At 43.2% G+C, this 19,444-nt stretch overlaps 1 protein-coding gene and 1 long non-coding RNA gene across 2 annotated transcripts in view; one reads left to right on the forward strand and one right to left on the reverse strand.

The window, feature by feature from the left end:
* Positions 1-19,444, reverse strand: part of LAMA3 (laminin subunit alpha 3) — a 178,186-nt gene that overhangs the window by 150,994 nt on the left and 7,748 nt on the right. Inside the window, exon 2 of the mRNA XM_045004766.1 lies at positions 17,717-17,869. Within this exon, the coding sequence (XP_044860701.1) occupies positions 17,717-17,869 (153 nt within the window). The remainder of the gene's footprint in view (positions 1-17,716; positions 17,870-19,444) is intronic.
* On the forward strand, positions 6,679-17,910 carry LOC123363606. The gene is made up of 3 exons (XR_006576828.1): positions 6,679-6,759; positions 7,859-7,972; positions 17,251-17,910. It is a non-coding gene; the product is annotated as an uncharacterized LOC123363606 (long non-coding RNA).

Below are 19,444 nucleotides of genomic sequence, written 5' to 3' on the forward strand. Positions count from 1 at the left end.
AAATGGTAACTTATTGTACCCACTTTGAACAGGTGTAACTGACCACACAAGGTGCAGGACAATGGAGAATTGGATCTTACATACAACTGAAAGAATAATTAACAAAGAGGAAGCCACTACCTTGACAATAGCATGACACACAGAAAATGAAGTTCAGCATTTGAATGCCCTAAGAAAAAGCAAGAGATTTTCAAAAGATGCCATATGGTAATGTCTTTTCTTTATTTTTTTTAAAAATACATTGTTGTTAAAAATTATTGTAAAGATGAGTTTGATTACTTTTCAATACAAATTACACAGTTTAAGTGCCTTTTGCTTTTCTCATAAATTCAAGCAATGCTGTTCCTCAGACTACACCATCAGCTTCCACCTGCTCCTGGGAAAGTAACAATACAATGGCAGCTGTAAGTGAGACACAACAGCGACATTTATAATGAAATACTAAGGCCCTGAATTCAGCATGGGAGGTAAGTATGTGTCTATCTTGATGTCAACAGGACTATTCACATGATTAAGCTAGACCCATGCAGTGCTTCATTTATGCCAGTGCTTGCCAGGGTTCAGCCACAGCATCTCTAGGTTTGGCAGTTTATAGTCCCCGCAGCACCTGGGCCTTGCTGCATCAATTTGGAAAGTAATACAATTGCAATAGCTCCGGCACCTAATTACTTGAGCCCTGGCACCTATGTCATTATAATTAAGTACTTGACCCATGGTTCAGTGCCTTGCTGGAGTTAGGCTTAAAACAGCAACTGTTATTTCTAAAAACAATTTTGAAAGTTCAATTTAATTATATATTCTAAGCAAACATTTAACTATCTAAGGTCCTGATCCCACTGACTTCAACAGAAGAAGGATCAGGCCGTAAGATATAATACCTAATCAGTACAGCTTTCCTTAAACAGTCTGTCATTCTCTATCAGTAAGGTCTTCTTAAGTAAACAACGTTCCTTCAAGTTCCAAAAATGATTTTTTTGCTTCTTTGTAAGACAAATTTCTGTCATTACAGAAAAAATAATCCAATCAGAACTGCTTAGAAACTTATCAACAATGACCCTTTTCCTGATAACTTTTGGTATGAAACTTTTATCAGTTTCAGCTTCAGAAAGAAAACTTGAAAGATTATTGGATTAAAAAAAACACTGATTTTTTTAATAAATCAAGAGACAGAGCATGATTAAAATATAAGCTATATTTTAAGTGATTTTTCCCCTCAAAGCTTCTATATTTTATGTCACTTTTCCAGATACTATGTGCTGCCTTTGAAGTAACAGAACATCTGCACAAAATCCAAATACATAGCAGGTGAAAACATGCCACTGTATAATTTCTCTGTATCTATTAATACATGCTGTCAAAGAGAGATAATTTAAGATCACCATAGATTGAATGAACTTCTAATCTTTCAGCATCTACTGGTTGGAAAGCTCCACACTAAAATGCTACATATCACTTCCATGTCTCGCGGTTTGTTCTGCAACCACACACACAAAGTTGCATTAAAGTGGTCAAACAAACAGGGCCGGCTCCAGGCACCAGCCCAGCAAGCAGGTGCTTGGGGCAGCCCAGGGGAAGGGGCGGCACATCGGGTTCTTCTGCGACAATTTGGCGGCAGGTCCCTCAGTCCCTCTCAGAGAGAAAGACCTGTCGCTGAAGTGCTGCCGAAGAAGAAAGCAGCATGGTGGAGCTGCTGCTGATCGCGATTGCGGCTTTTTTTTTCTCTTTGCCGCTTGGGGCGGCAAAAATCCTGGAGTCGGCCCTGCAAATGATCTAGCTAAAATCATTTCTGATATCCATAAGCTATCTGCTCTAGAAAAGTATGCTTGAAAAAAGGATGCATGTTTGTCAGTAACCTCACACATTCATTACTCAATAACTAGTTTGAGCTTCTTTCTATTTAAGACAGGAAATGTGTCCATATCAATACGAGAGGACAAGGATTACAGTGATATGATCAGGTTTCAGAGTGGCAGCTGTGTTAGTCTGTATCAGCAAAAACAATGAGAAGTTCTTGTGGCACCTTAGAGACTAACAAATTTATTTGGGCATAAGCTTTTGGGGGCTAGAACCCACTTCATCAGATGCATGGAGTGGAAAATACAGGAGCAGGTATAAATACATGAACAGATGTGAGTTGCCTTTACCAAGTGTGAGGTCAGTCTAACAAGACAATTCAACTGACAGTACCAAGAACTCATCTGGAGGTTCTAATTAATATCTGAATATAGGCAAATCCTATAGAAATGAGTTTATAGGGAGGGATTTAAATGAAAAAATGGGGAATGGATTAAAAATCTGTATGATTCAAGCTACTGGATAAATGCAAAGGATTATTTTATTACTGATAAAGTCTAAATAAAATATATGAAAAAGGCTTTAATCATTCAAAATCTTCACGTTTTAAAGATCAGTAGTGGCAAGACTAGGACTTTGAGAGTGAGTTCCATGCACAGGGGTTCCCAAGGTAATAGACCCAGAATGGGAAAAGGTAAGAAAGGGGTATCAAGTAGGGTTGCCAACTATTTGCAGAAAACCAAAACACCCCTGCCCCACCTCATATCCTGCCCCTTCTCTGAGGCCCTGCTCTCCGCTCACTCCATCCTCCCTCCCTCCATTACTTGCTCTCCCCCATCCTCGCTCACTTGCTCATTTTCATGAGGCTGGGGCAGGGGATTGAGGTGAGAGAGGGGGTGACAGCTCTGGCTGGGGGTGTGGGCTCTGGGGTGGGGCCAGAGATGAGGGGTTGGGGTAGTAGTCTAAACTCCTTACCAGCAGACATATGATCTAATTTTATTTGTTGCCTAGAGAATGTGAGAGAGGGAAAAGAGTATGAAGACTTTCTAAACAAACAGATAAGGGCCCAATCCTGAAAAATGATGAGTGCCTTTTGGGAGGTGCTGAGTGCCTTCAATAACCAACGAGAATTGAAGCCCTAAGTCAGGAAAGCACTTAAGTACGTATTTAACTTTAAGCACATCCTAGTCCCATTGATTTGAATGAGTGTTAGGCACATGATTACCTTTAAGCATATGTGTAAGTGCTTTGCTGAATTAGGGTCTCCACCACTACCCAGGAATCACTCTAAAATGAGCCTATTCTTTTAAATTAGTCAATATATGATCCTGTGCATTTTGGTTACTGTTGCCAAATCCTATGATATTGCTATAAATTAAACATCTGGTTTCTTCAGGGATGGAATCAAGGTTATTTCCATCATTCTTTGTTAACATCTCAGCAAGACCTAAGAGCCACCACAGTTATCTAAAGTGGTAATTACTTCTGCTGGAAATTAGTATTTGCCAAATCCCAAGCCACAAATGTTGCAGCTGAAACTACAGTACAAAAAACCCAACCCTGGGCAAGCTGAACCAGGTTTCTTACCACGTTTGCTTACCCAGAAGTGATGAATTCTAAAACCCAAGTTCCATCTGCCAAAACCACAAGAAGAGATAATTCTTCCCATTAGGATTCAAGTACCCACGTGTTTACATTTACAAGACTTAATATGCTTTCAACGTTCATGTCATTTTAATACTAGCAAGTAGAAGCAGCTGCCCCACAAATGGCTTTGGGTTTAAAGCCCCTTTCAGGTAATGGTGTAGATAATGAAGTCAGTGATTGTAAATGACAGCTCCATACTCCTGCAAAGAACTACAACGCAATAATGTCTTTTTTTATTTCATTGTATGCATTCAGTGTTTGTGAAATGTGCCTGACTGACAGCACTAGAGATCCCAATTCTTTGTTCACTGAACAGGGATCATATCCCACCAGTAGTGTAAGGTTCCCCATACTTTTTGGCCAATGAACCTTCTCCATGTTCCGGAAGAAACACTTCCAGAGGTGAAAGGGTAGTTCAATATCCAGGCCCATTCAGCCGTTGGTCTTCCTGTCAAGACAGCTGACAATTGTGCTATTTAGTGACTATTATAACTATGTAGTTTTTTCATATAGGCACTTTTCCACTGGAAACTGGACTGAGACCAAACTCAATGTACATAATAATTCTTATGTACTGACTATTTCTTCACAGAACAGCAAAGCTATTCATATGAGTAAGGATTTGTGGGACTGAGCCCACAGGCAGGAGCTAAAACAAATCCTTTTATGAGGGCTCAAATCTGGAGGGACAGGGAGAATGGCAGCCTTGTCAACAATGACAGAAAGCAGGGGGGAGGAGAAGGTTTGGCAGGAAAGATCAGGGGTTCCATTTTGACCATGTTAATTTTAAGATGACAGTGAGATATTCAGGAGGAGATGTCAGTGAGACATGTTGAGATGTAGGATTGGACTGGAGAGAAAGCAGGAGTGGAGACTAGAGGTACAGCTATGAGTCATCATCTTAAAGATGGTAATTAAAGCCATGTGAGTGAATGAGATCAAATGCAGATCAGGAGGGGATGAATGACAGGGCTCAGTACAACCCATAGTCGAAGTAAAGGAAGTCCTTCCAAAAAGGATGCAGGAGGAGCCACCTGATAGTTAGGAGGAGAACAGAAGAGGGCAAGGACATGAAAGCAGAGGGAGGACAAGATTTCAAGAAGTATGTAATCGTCATGATGCATGTATTCAAAAATGTCTTTCTGTATATTTTACATGAGAACAATCTCATATCTGCCAACATACACATTTAATGCCAGTGCCAGCAGACAGATTTATGCAACTATGAGAAAAAGAACAGTAATGAAATATTAGAACAGTTAATGAGGTTTTATAATTAAAGTTTTATTGCTTTTAGAAAAAATAAAATCAGCTCCACCTTCAAAAATAGTATATGAGTAAGAGAGGGTTTATTTACATTGATTTATAACTGGTAAGTCAGTGCAGTATCTGATATTTATAGTCTTAGTGTGGAATCCATGAAGTCACTTGGATGCCTAAACACATATTTAGATGCCTAAAAGTCCCACACTGAGATGTGCAAAATTCCCACTCAACCCTGTAAGCACCTAAACTCACTTGGCACTTAAGTTTTTCAAAATAAAAGTTCCCTAGATCCCTAAGTTTCTGCCTCTGGGCACATGCACTGCTGACTCGCTTTAGGCATCTGGATGCCTATCTTTCACCTAGGCCCAAGAATGATTCACAAACCAGGGGAAGAAAGACAGGCGTTCAACCACCTAACTTGCCCATGGAGCCTATCCAGTGGACATGCTTAGAAGGTACTGTCCAGATTGGACTCCATTCAAACTCCAGCCAGAGGAGGAGGTGGTGCCACCGCCCACCTTATAACTTTTAGTCCAGGGTTCACAGGCACTGGCTCCCTCTGGGTCCCGGGGGTGCTCACCCCCCTGTTCAGCTCCAGGCCCCACTCGCACCGACCCCTTCTCCCAAGCCCCCACCCCACCTCTTCCCACCCCCACTCCACTCCAGGCCCTCCCCTACCCCACCCCTTCGCCCAAGCTCCTAACCCCGCTCCACCCCACCTCTTCCTGCCCAGTTCTGCCCCCTTCCCCTAGCACGCCCCGTCCTCACTCCTACCCTTTCCCCCTAGTACCTTCTACACTCCGCAGAACAGCTGATTGTGGTGGGTGAGAGGCGCTGGGAGGGAGGGGGAGGAGTTGATTGGTGGGGCCGCTGGTGGACAGGAGGTGCTGGGGGGGGGAGCTGGTTGCCAGTGGGTGTTTAGGGCTGGAGCACCCACAGAGTCCGTGCCTATGCAGTGGTTTGAGTATTTGTCTGGGATGTGGGAGACCCCAGTTTCAATGCTCCCCCCACACACACAGAGGGGGAGAAAGGATTGGAAGTGGGGCCTTCCACCTCTCAGGAGAGTGCTATGACCGCTGAGCTATTCTGATGTGGAGCTCCATCAGTCTTACCTGTTGAAGTTGTTGCACTGTGGATAAATAAATAATGAAAGAATGATTGGAGAAGAGGCATTTGACCCAGAGTCTCCCACTCTCCAGCTGGGTGTCCTACCCACTGAACTACAGGGTCTCTCTCTCTCTCTTTGGCTCAATCACTCTTTATTTATCCAGTGTAACAGGTTCAACAGGAGAGACTGAAGGAGCCCCACATCGTAATATCCCATAGTTCAACAGTTAGAGCACTAGTCTAACAGGTGAAAGACTTCATTTCCAATCCTTTCTCCCCATCCTGGATCTCCCACTCCCAGGTGAGTTCTAATGACTTGGCTAAGAGTTAGAAGGTGGGTGACACCATCACCAGCCATTTTGCGTGGAGCACAGGTGCCTAACTCATTTCCAAAAGAGACTATGTAGGCGCCTAAGCCAAGAGAGGGGTTCCTGTTCATGGATCATTAGCAGAGTTAGGCGCCTATCTCTGAGAAAGGAGAGGGACTTATCATACCTTTGTCTCTCCTGGGCTAGCATAGGCAGGGAGCCACCTAGCATGGTAGCTTTTGTGGATCACGTTCTTAGGGTCCTATCTCTCCCCATTCATTGTATGGGGAGCCTAGGTGCCTAACTCAGCTTTGTAGATCACTATGCTGTTCCTTTGATTTTCTAGACACCTGAAAGTTAGGTGCTTATAACACTCAACGTTGCAACCTCTAAGTCTCTATAAATAAATGGACCGTTCATTATCAGATAGTATCTTTAGTTAGGTTAGCCTGTTTATTTATATTATAATGCTAAGTTAAGCTAGAGCTCATGATTGGTAATGCATATTACTCTAGTACAATCAAACATTGTGATGTAATCCCAGCAGAATGCTCAAGTGAAGTACAGAAGAACCTCAAGGAGAGGAACACCAGAGTCACAGACTTACCGGTCAACCGGACACGCTGTGGAACTGGAAGTAATCAATCAGACCACAGCCCAGACCAAAAACACCCTGCAAATACTATACAGTACTGCCTGGGGGAGTTAGCCCTGGGACTCAGCCCTGGGACTCAGGGCTTCAGCCACAGGAGGGTTGGGACTACAGCCAGAGGGGGATGGGGAGGGATCAGGACTCTGGGCAGAGGGTGGTGTGGGGATTCTGACCATCGGGAGCACCAGGGCTCAGAGCTTTATATGTGGGGAGCATTAGGGCTTTAGGCTTCAGTCCCACAGCTCCACTCCCAGCTTCAGCACTGCAGGGGGTGGGGGTGTGCCAGGGCTCAGGGCTTTAGCCCTGAAGGGAGTGCCGGTTTCAGCCCCAGCACTCCCCCCGTAGCTAAAGCCCTGAGTCTCGGCACCTCTGCCCCCTGCCGGGAAGCCTGCTCCAGCCAGGGTCACTGGACCCATGACACTGCGGAGGCGCTAAGCACCCTGGCCTCCTGCCGATGTTGCTGGGCCCAATCTTGCCAGGAGATGGGGGTGCTGATTCCCGCTGGGCCCAATCCTGCATGGGAGCTGATGCTGGGCCTGATCCTGCACCGCCCCATTTATGCACCGCATCCGTGACAGGTGCTCTTCCTGCCATGCCTTAGTTACGGCTCTGAGGATGTCACATGGGCCACAGCTATGTGCTGATTGGGTCACAAGTGGCCCATAGGTTGAGAATAACTGCCTTAGAGGAAAGAGCCAAGTGTGGAGGGCTGTGGAGTGCCTCCATGCCAACTCTAGGGCCCCTGGTGTTTCTTCTCATACTCCCAGGCAACACAGCTCCTTTAGAAATGTGCTGCCATAACTTCCTCTGCAAGCTGATGCTCCCAGAACCAAGTTTCCCTTACGTAGTGAGAGGCAAGGGATGGGAAAGTTTGTATGATCTTTTCTGCCTAATTGCTGTGGTACTGCTGAGGCAGTGATGTACAGCCCTGCTCCCAGGCCCCCAAAGTCCCCAACTCTTTTCCATGAGGATACCAACCCCAGAGAGAGTCAGCCAAAGGGGCAATGCTACACAGGAACCTCTACATGTGGGTCTGTGAGAAAGCAATGTGGCCCATTATGTCAATCTGAAAATCCCCCTGCAGGTTCAAGAGAATATAATACTGTTCTTCAATTGCTGTCCTAATGTTACGTATGGAACTCATCTGTGCTCTTAAAGAGCTGCTGCACTCTACACCAGAGCTAGCTGCATTTCCATGGTGAGTGAACTGATTCCTGCATATCCCTTACTCATTTCACAGAGGAGTTGTGATGCTTAATTATTTAAAAATGCTTTAAAATCTTCACTTGAAAGATGCTATAGATGTGACAATTATTATTTTTTGTGAACTGAATCTTACAGTCATCAACCAGGCAAATCTCCAATGGGAGCTTTGCCTGAGAAAAAAGACTGCAAGACTGGACACTTATTTTACACAGAGCTTTGTGTAAGCTCAAAAGCTTGTCTCTCTTACCAACAGAAATTGGTCCATCCACATTGCCTTTCTAATACCCAGGAACCAACACAGCTACAACACTGTGAGCTACTAATATAAAGTGTCAGATTTACAAGAAGAGAGATTTAAGAGAAGAGATTTTAAATCACAACATGTAACCAGACAGCTGATTAATAGTTTCAGCAGAGCCTTGCTAATTTGAGCATATAAAAGGTTAGTCATACAGGACAGATTCAACCCACAAAAAGTGCCTAATGTAAAAGCACTTCACAAGATTTGCCAAGTTGTGAGTAATCTTTAAATATTTTAAAACCTTCATTATCAGCAGAACTTGTAAAAACCTCAAGTCTTCCAAAGATCATACCACTGGCTTAAGGTTCTTGGTTAGTTTGGGGAAGGTGTGAATACTAATTAACATTAAATTTAGCTGTAAAACTGGATAAAAGCAAAATCATAGTGTAAACCAAGAGCTGAATCTCCGTTGCTGAGCTTTTCTGCTTGTGGTTCTGCCACTGACTTGTGTAATCTTGGGCAAGTCAGATCTGTGACTCAGTTTCCCTTTTTCATAAAATAGGGACCGTAATAGTTTATAGATGTGATGTGAGGTTAATTCATTAATATTTGTGAGGTGCTCGCATACTAAAGGGATTCATACCATAGAAAATAAATACACAACTACTGCATTGCAACGCAGTTACTTGGAGAGATTTTGTAACCATTTTCATGGTGCTGTTGGTCTGTTTACAGCCCATATAAGGTAAAGATGTGATAATGGAAAAATAAAATCTGAAAAATGTTTTCCTGATCTGAAGGCAAGTAGGGACCTGATCCCTATTGCTAGATGAGGGCATCACATTTGCTGAAGCAATTAGTTTCACCAAGTACTTTAGAGCTACGCTCTCTGCTCATTGGAGAGGCCTGTCACACAGCAGGTTGCCATGCAGTGATTTTCTGGAAAGTACTCAAGAATAAAAAAATCCAAGTTCAACATGCAAGATGCAAATTCCTCACTTTTATGAGAATTTATTTCTTGAGATGCCAAATGCTCCAGTAATATTCTGAATACAGCAATTTAAAAAAACCCAGTAAATTGTGCTCAATCTTTTTCTTGGAGATTCAGGTCCACCACAAACCATTTCTCCTCATATATTCTATGCTGTTCTGACCTTTTACTTTGGGGAGATGACTGTGTCTGTGTACATAGGCACACATGCACACAGAGTTCATTCCTGAGGCAATGAGGCCAGCTGAAATCCACAAGAACTCCATTGAAGACTATGGAGTTACTGCAAATATACACAGAGTAAGGGAAAGCAAAATTTGACCCATATGCATCTATTTACAAAGGAATCTCAGCAACATTTTTTGAATTGGTCTTCTAGAGATTTCCCTAGCATTATCACTGACAGATGAACTATAAATCAGCTTTTAACAGTGTTTCTCAACATTTTCCATACCATGGATCTATGTTACAATAGAAAAGAGTTTCAGGACTCCTCTCCCATCTAGCCATAAGGGAAGACACTGACACATGTCTGTTAACCTCAGGTTAAGAACCTATGGTTTAAAGAATATATCATATTTTACTTAAAGAGAGAAAAATAGTATTTTAGACATAGCAATCCACTCCATAACCTCCGTTTACCATAGAAGTTTATTTAAAAGATCATTAAATGGAAGAAATTATATAGCACATTTTGTATTTAGTGCACAAAATCTTACTGGGTCTGGACATTTGAGCATTTACATTACTGTCAATAAAGCACAGTAAAGAGACCAACCATAACTAAGAGCAATGATAAATCTTTTTTAAAATCATTTTTAAATCATTTTAGTTGTCAGACATCCTTTTCTCAGCAGCCACCATTATGCTGCTTTCCTGCACCTTCACCTCCTCTTTTTGAGATACTTGGGACAATATTAGAGCAGTGACTGATGGGCTCTCGAAGAGTTTAATCTCATTGGAAGCCAAATCTGAAGACACATCTGCTAAAATTAAGCAACCCAGGGAATCAAGGACAGATCAATGAACTTCAGCCAGACATTCAAGGGACAAAAGATGCAGAAACCAATTTTGAAAGAAACTGGCCTGCTTCAATGAGTAAAAGCAACAGTGAGGTTGCAACTGTGCATATCAGCAAACTTAAAACAAGTTAGGAACAGTCACAGTGTAAGTAGGCATGTTATCAGGAGGGAGAGATTGCCTCAGGTAGCAGCATTACGCTTGTCTTATTTTTCAGAAGAATTGTGATTGATTGGGAAAATATAACTATAATACACCCAGCCAGAAAGGAAAGTATGGCAGGATTTTTGCATTAAGGAGTCTGAAAGCACAAGGGCAGCCCTCACAATAACAAACTGTTACTTTCTGCAGTAGGCAGATTTTGAGATCCTGGAGGGATTTAGACTTTCAAAACCATCTCAGTCTCTTGTGAAATGGAACCAACAGTGGGTGTTTTTCTGTTTTAACCAGCTTTCAAACATTCTCATAGAACAAATATACAGTATAAGAAAAATGTCCTCTGAACAATGACATTAACATAGGAAGTGAGAGACTCCACGGAGAGTCTTAAAATGTATAATAGCAGGAACACAGCACTTGAAAAGCATTTGATATTATGTATAACTCTGCTTCCTCTAATTGTGGGTATTTGATGACCAATTCATAACTGAGCCGCTGTTGTTCCATACATTAATATACTTATTCTTGGTCAATATGACGGGAGTGCGGTACAATATGTGCTCTTCATCTGCAGGGAGATTTGCACTGTGTTAAAATAAAGGGCAGAACAATTGTCCCCTAGATGGTTAGTCATATTTCCCTCTTCCTTTCAGTATTACAGCCCCCAGTTCTACAACACTTTTAAACAAGCAGATGAGTAATTCCATTGAAACTAATGGGTCTACTCACATGCTTAAAATTAGGCCTGAGCTTTTACACCTTGCTGTATTTGGGGCCACAGCCCTTACCATGTCTTCTTCATTAATAGCACTGTGCCAATGGCCAGGGCCGGCTCCAGACCCCAGCGCGGCAAGCACGCGCGTGGGGCGGCCCTTTCCCGGGGGGGCGGCAGGCTGGGCCGGCGGACCTGCCGCAGTCATGCCTGCAGGAGGTCCACCGGAGCCCCGGGACGACCGGACCTGCCGCAGGCATGACTGCGGACGGTTCGCTGGTCCCACAGCTCGGCTGGACTTCCCGCAGGCATGCCTGCGGCAGCTCAAGTGGAGCCGCCGGACCTGCGAACCGTCCGCAGCTGCGGGAGGTCCAGCCGAGCCGCGCGACCAGCGGACCCTCCGCAGTCATGCCCGCGGGAGGTCCGCTGCTCCCGCGGCTCCGGGGCGCCTCCCGGGCATGACTGCTTGGGGCGGCCAAAAAGGTAGAGCCGCCCCTGCCAATGGCCTTTATTAGAATGTTTTATACACATCAGACTGGAGTAGGTGTGTGGGTATCATGCAAAATACTAAGAGTGAACCTCAAATTCAAATTGATCCTGGAGTTGAAGTTTAATTCATTAAACAGAGAGGAGTGGGACTAAGTCTATAAAGTGGGAAAAGAACCCACCAACCTATCTTACCCCATGTCCACAAGCATACCCCACTACCACAAGACCCAAGGCCATCAGCCTATCGGCTCTTGGGGTTCCTTAGTTCCCATGCTAGGGAACGTGGGGCCATTTCTGTCAAGTGTGCTGGAGTAGCAAAGAGAACATAACCTTCTACCCAGAAAACCTTTATTTACTGGGAAATAACAGTATATATCAGGTAGTCTCTGAAGAGTCTGATGGATAGAGAGCACACCGCCTGCATCCTTCCCCCAAAACATGAACGGAGGGGTGCATCCAACATCTAAAAAAGAAGGGGGGGAGGGATAGCTCAGTGGTTTGAGCATTGGCCTGCTAAACCCAGGGTTGTGAGTTCCTTGAGGGGGCCATTTGGAGATTGGTCCTGCTTTGGGCAGGGAGATGGACTAGATGATCTCTTGAGGTCCCTTCCAACCCTAATAATCTATGATTCTAAGAACATCAGTCAAGCATCTGCCACCAGATTCTCCATAGACAGCAAAGGTTACATAGCAGGCCCGGTGCTTTTAGTAGAAGCAAAGAGCATCTGGGGAATTAGATCCTGAGGTGAGAAATAGGCAGGATGCTCCTTGGGACCTCTGGGGATTGGAGACCTTCAAACACAAAGAGGTTGGTAGATTGCAAACCAAAGGGTAGGGTTCAGTTTGCAAACTACATTACATCACATACAGAATGCTGCAGGGTGCCCACAACTGGAATCTAACTGTCTCAAAAAGCCACTGTTTGCTTAGTGAGAAAATCTATTTAAAACCTAACAACATTAAAATAAAGGAAAGAACAAAATTAACAGATATTTCCTACATTCATAAAACTAATTATTGCATGTATATGTTGGAGTGAAAATATCATGTCTGTACCTCAGAAGGTAAAGGAAGCTCACACATCAATATTAGCTATATGCCTGCTGCTGAATATCATGTTACCATTGTGCAGACTTAAACTGACAAATTATTAGACAATGTTATCAATACCAGGCAAAGTAGAAGTCCTAAACTTTCTATGAATACGTCTTCATTGCAGAAGTTTCCAGAGTTCTTACTCAGGTGTTGCCCCTAACCTGTCAGGGATGGTCTAGATAATACTTAGTCCTGCCTTGAGTGCAGGGGACTGGACTAGATGACCTCTCAAGGGCCCTTCCAGTTCTATGATTCTATGATTTATAACTTGGATATGGCTTTTCAGTGTGGCCGTTCACACCTGGACTAGGCTAATCACCAAATTAACTCTGCAGTGAAGACATGGCCTATGCCTAGGGCCCTACCAAATTCATGGCCCTGAAAAACGCGTCATGGACCAAGAAATCTCGCTAAAGTAGAAGGGTTGCAGAATTGCCTTCAGAGCTAGGCGGCTGGAAAGTGGTGGCTGCTGGCTGGGAGCCCAGCTCTGAAGGCAGAGCGACCACCAGCTGCAGCACAGAAATGAAGTTGGCATGGTATGGTATGGTACTGCCACCCTTCTGCGTCGTTGGCAGCAGCAGCGCAGTAGTATGGGTGGCAATATCATACCATGCCGCCTTTAATTCTGCACTGCTCCAGCCAGCAGCTGCCACTCTCTGGCCACCCAGCTCTGAAGGCAGCACAGAAGTAAGGGTGGTAATACTGCAAACCCCCCCACAATAGCACTGTGGCCCCTTTTTGGGTCAGGATCACCAGATTGAGAAACGCTGACTTAAGGGCTTTGCATATTTATATTTTTAAATACATAATCATGATTTGTGATAACCCCTGACATTTAAGTTTTAAATATCTGTAACTGTGAAATTCAAAATTTTTAAAATGCTAGGACTGTGAAATTTACCAAAATGGACCGTGAATTTCGTATGGCTCTCACCATAGAGGTGTAGTGGAGAAATGTAACCAAGATATAATACAGACATGTATAATTCATTTAAATTTGTTTTAAATAAAAAAAATCTATAAAACAAAAATCACAGAAGTTTAGTTTAACTACTGAAAAACCTCCATTTCCATCTTGCATTTCTGCACCACTTTTGCACAAGTATATTAAACGGCTCCAAAAACACTGCGGAATTAATCCTGAACATTTGTGTGAGGTATGGAAGTATTAACCCCATTTTACAGAAGAGAAAACTAAGGCACAGAGAGTGATTTGCCCAAGATCACCCAGTAAGTCAGTGGCAGAGCTGCATACAGAACCCAGCCTTTATCTTTAATTAGTAGACCATGATCCTCCCCTTAAAATCAATTCACTTGAAAGCTTATTAAGCAAGAACTGAACAGCCTATATGAACAATGTCAATGAATAGTTACTGTAGTCAAAAAGAGAATCTTCTGTAGCACAATGTACTGTACTTTTATACACAAATTTTAAAAAATGGCCACTGACATGGGGTCCCCAACCTGAGACATGTTGGCCCAGATCCTCAAAAAAATATTTAGATGCCCACTGATTTCAATAGGACTTAGCTGCCTAAATATCTTTTGAGGATGGGAGCTGTTAGTCCTGATTTTCAGAAGTGCTGAGCACCTGCAGCTCCAACTGAAATCAGCAACTTTGAAGAATCGGGGGGAAAGGTCATTCAACCTGGGTACACAAAAACTCAGGCAACTAAAAGCAGTGACTCCTTTTTAAACTGGAAGCTCGAACGTTCAAGTTATTCTCAGATAGAAACACAGAACATCACTAAAAGATGTGGTATATAGATGTGTTTCCCCCACCCCCTCCACCCTACACCATCCCAAAAAAAGCCTTATGTGTTATCTAACTATATTTAGTTCAATTTTCTATTCCTATTTGTTGTTTTGGTCTATATTATGTTCACCTGTTTTTATATTGAAAAGAAGCAAATGAAAATATATTTATAAAGCATATAAAACAGTGGAGATGCAAATTAAGAGGGTTCCTGCTAAAGATTTTATTACAAAATCTCATACACGGAGATATGCATAAAACTGAGGAATGTTTTCCCTACTTCTGAGTTGGAAAGCTTAGAGAAAAGAATCGTGCGTATAAAAAGTACAGGCCAGAGCTATCAGCCTGTTTCCAGAACTCAGACAATGGCAATATTATGAAATAACTGAGAACGAGAAGAGCATAATAGGCCTATTTCCAATTCTACACCAAGTGAACAGTTCCCACCTGGTTTTTCATCCCATTCAACTTTCTATAAACTGAGGGCCAAATCTTCAAATCTTACATTTCTAACTTTAAGCATGAGAATAATATCATTGACTTCAATGGAACTACTCACATGTGTGTTTGCAGGATCAGGATCACAGTTTGGATCAGAAAAATAACGCTTGGCAGAAGCTTGCCTAAGATCAACAATGGCTATTTTACTTTTAATATACACTGTATAATGTAGTAGTAATTTGTGCCTGTTCCAATTTCTTTTTTGTGCTTTAGAGATTTTATCATCAGTAAGGCTACATTTTAGTCACGGGTATTTTTTGTAAAAGTCATGGACAGGTTATGGGTAGTAAACAAAAATTCACAGCTCGTGACTGTCCATGACTTGTACTATATACCCCTGACTAAATCTTGGGTGCCCTGGGGTAAGGGGCAGCCTGGGGGCATTGTGGGTGCTTGGGCGGGGGGCAGCCCAGAGGCACTGCAGGTGCTTGGGGGTGCACATCCCGGGCCCCCCACTGCTGTTGGGGGGGGTGGGGCAGCGTGGTGGCCCGAGACCCCCACTGCTGCTGGGGGAGTGTGGCAGCCAAAGACCCCCTCTGGTGCTGGAGTGGGGGAGGAGAATGTGGCCCGGGACACCCGCTGGTGCCTGGATTTACTTCAAGTCACAGTTGCAGAAACTATCAGAAGCCTGCATCCCAAGAAAGGGGAAAAAACTCATAGACAGAAGTTGTAGACCAAGCTGGATGAGCAAGCATCTCAGAGAGGTGATTAGGAAAAAGCAGAAAGCCTACAAGGGAAACGCAGTGGATCTAATTTACCTCGATTTCAGTAAGGCATTTGATACAATTCCACATGGGGAATTATTAGCTAAATTGGAAAAGATGGGGATCAATATGAAAATTGAAAGGTGGATAAGGAACTGGTTAAAGGGGAGACTACAACAGGTCGTACTGAAAGGTGAACTGTCAGGCTGGAAGGAGGTTACTAGTGTAGTTCCTCAGGGATCGGTTTTGGGAGATATGATTGTTCTCTATAAATATATCAGAGGGATAAATACCAGGAAGGGAGAGGAATTATTTAAGCTCAGTACCAATGTGGACACAAGCACAAATGGATATAAACTGGCCATCAGAAAGTTTAGACTTGAAATTAGAAGAAGGTTTCTAACCATCAGAGGAGTGAAGTTCTGGAATAGCCTTCCAAGGGGAGCAGTGGAGGCAAAAGACATATCTGGCTTCAAGACTAAGCTTGATAAGTTTATGGAAGGGATGATATGATGGGATACCCTAATTTTGGCAATTAATTGATCTTTGACCATTAGTGGTAAATATGCCCAATGGCCTGTGATGAGACACTAGATAGGGTGGGATCTGAGTTACTACAGAGAATTCTTTCCTGGGTGTCTGGCTGGTGAGTCTTGCCCACATGCTCAGGGTTTACCTGATCACCATATTTGGGGTCCGGAAGGAATTTTCCTCCAGGGCAGATTGGCAGAGGCCCTGGGGGTTTTTCGCCTTCCTCTGCAGTGTGGGGCACGGGTCATTTGCTGGAGGATTCTCTGCACCTTGAAGTCTTTAAACCACAAGTTGAGAACTTAAATAGCTCAGACATAGGTCAGGGGTTTGTTACAGGAGTGGGTGGGTGAGATTCCGTGGCCTGCGTTGTGCAGGAGGTCAGACTAGAAGATCATAATGGTCCCTTCTGACCTTAAAGTCTATGAGTCTGTGGTGCTGGGGGTGGGGGGCACGGCAGCCCGAGACCCCTGCTACTGCTGGGGAAAGGGGGTGTGGTGGCCTGAGAATGCTCCAGCAGCGGCCAGTGCGGCGGGCCCAGGGGCTGCATGAGCTGCTCAGGCGACCCCCGGGCCAGGCACACTGGCTGTCGCAGAAGTCCCAGAGGTCCCGGAAAATCACAGAATCCGTGATTTCCATGACCTCTGTGACAGACTCTCAGCCTTAATCATCAGTAAAGATTCACAGGCTTCTACACCAAAACACTTATTGCCTAAATGATAGAACCCTACAACTAAACTGGTTCAAAGAAACATTTCTAAGAAACCCCTCATTGAACAGATCTGGACTGAGACTGAGAAAGAACATAATGGGAATGAAGACTATGGGCCATATTCTCAGCTGGTGTAAACTGGCAGAGCACAGCTGACTTTAATGAAGCTGTGCCTATTTATGGCAGCTGAGAATCTGGCCCTATAGCTAAAAAGCTGAATTTACATATGCAGAGTCTTTAGTGTTAGCTACTTGCTTCTCCCCTGCAGGGGAAGCCTGAATATTTGTATTAACACCCATCTACCTGCCTCTATTGTGTCTTTCTTTCTGGGCTGCTCTAAATCAATAATTTTCTTCTTTTAAGACAGTGTCCACCAGAGAGCAGAAGGCTTGCTGTGGATGGCTAATGGAATCCACCTATTGTTAAAGTAATCCTCTTCCAGCTACTGTCATCAAGAGAGTGTGCAGCATGAATTTCCCCTTGAGCCATGGGGGAAGAGCTTATGGAATAAAAGGCAAAGCCTGATTTCCATGGGGGTGATCCTATGCAGCTTTAGATTAATGAATTGTGTTTAGATTCCAGTGGCGCCAATTCATAGCAACCAATATATTGTCTGTGGCAAGAACCCACAATCAACATTCCTGAAAAAGATAATCACTTAAGTAAAGTTAAATCTGTAACAATCGCAGAACATAAACCACAAAAGAATCACATGGCAGACCAAGATTCTTAATTCAAGCATTTTCATCTTGCTACTGTAAGACTTTTGTATTGATACAGAATATGGCCAAACCCATTAACACTCCACATAAAATGATCACGTACTCACCTGTCCAAGATCTAAAGTGACATTCACTTCATTATACTGTAAGCCTAAAGAGAGAGGAGGACTTTGCCACCAGCGTTCAGTTCCATCAATAGCACTGGTTATTGGGTGAGCTTTATTGGGATCAGCTGCATTGCAGTAGTCACAAAACTGTCCCTGAAAGACAACAGAACAAAAGATTTATGCTCAGTTTGCTCTGACTGAGAATTAGACACATCTTTCCATTAAATTATGAGTGATGGATCCTACTGCTAACTATGATACTTAGGTAGGGCTTTGATTGGGTGTGTGGTAAGATTTTGTTTTGCTTTTGTATGGTGTATTTCTGGTTTTATGTAAAAATATTTTCCTAATAACTAAAATGGAATGCATAATTAAAATATCATAAGCATTCATTTTCTTATATATTAAACTATCATTAAAACAAACCTTTTCCAAAGAAACTACAGTAGACCATGTTGATAGTAATAATTTTACTGACATTTTAGTGAAACTATCAAGGCCCACTTTTGCGATGACATCAAGATATGCACACAAATTCAGTAATGCACTTAAGCATGTGCAAAGCCCATTTTTATTCAAGAAAGCACATAGGCCCAGATCTCAAGGGTATTTATGTGCCTAACTCCTATTGAAATCAATGGATTTAATTTTAAGCACATACTCAAATCCTACACTTTTGCTGACATTGCCATCGGGTCTGTCATTATGTTTGTAATATTGTAATCCATTCACTGGAGTCAAAACTTTTCAGGGGTTTCCAAATTATTTGCATAATGGATTCTGCATGTGGACTTCTGAGATAGCGGATAACAGGATAATGCTACAGACATCCCCCGAATGACTAAATAGCAGCAGATTCTGAAGTGTACAAGTTATGCCAGTGATACCACAGTCTACAGTATTTTGGGGTTCTCCATTTTCATTTTAGTAGTAGATGACAAGAGTAGACCAGAGATTTAGGTTTGGTTTCGTTCACTTAAAACAGTCTTTATTAAAAACCAATAAACAACATGCCTAAACTGCTAAAAGTTGAAACAAAACATCGGAAGCAAAATATAACACTAACATACAAATCACACCAAGGAATAGCTTCTCAATTCTTCTAAGACTTGAGAAAGAGGCCCTGTTTATAAAAAACCCAAGACTCCTCCCCATTTCCCAGCATGCTCCAGGAGCAGAGTAATCTGCATTTCAAAATAGTCAATTCTCTACTGGGATTCAGTTTCACGGCCTGCATTATTACAAGGCTACTGGCCCTTCCATTCCTCTCAAAATGAACACCTCCAACAATGTGTAAGTAAGTAGTCCTCTATATACGTTAGTTCTCTTTATCTATGTTCTACGGTACTTATATGGCCCTCAGTGACATAGTATCTAAGCACCTCATCATTTTTTAAATGTATTTAATCCTCACAACACCCTTGTGAGCAAGAGAAGTACAGTAAAAGCTGTTTTATCTAGCATGTTGGGAGAATGGGGGTACCGGTAAATTTAAAATGCTAGTTAACTAGGAGAGAGGGAGTTTGGGTGCAGGAGGGGGCTCAAGGGCATGGGGAGTGAGGAGTGGGAGGGGGCTTGGGGTGTCAGATCCAGGGGACACTCACCTCAGGCAGCTCCCTGCAAGTGGTGACCTGTCCTGGCAGAGGAACAACAGGCAGCTCTGTGCGCTGCCCCCAGGGGCGGCTCTGTGTTTTTTGCTGCCCCAAGCATGGCAGCCTTCGGCGGCGT

The sequence above is a fragment of the Mauremys mutica genome, chromosome 2 (genome assembly GCF_020497125.1).
Source record: "Mauremys mutica isolate MM-2020 ecotype Southern chromosome 2, ASM2049712v1, whole genome shotgun sequence".
In the NCBI taxonomy this organism is placed as follows: domain Eukaryota; kingdom Metazoa; phylum Chordata; order Testudines; family Geoemydidae; genus Mauremys; species Mauremys mutica.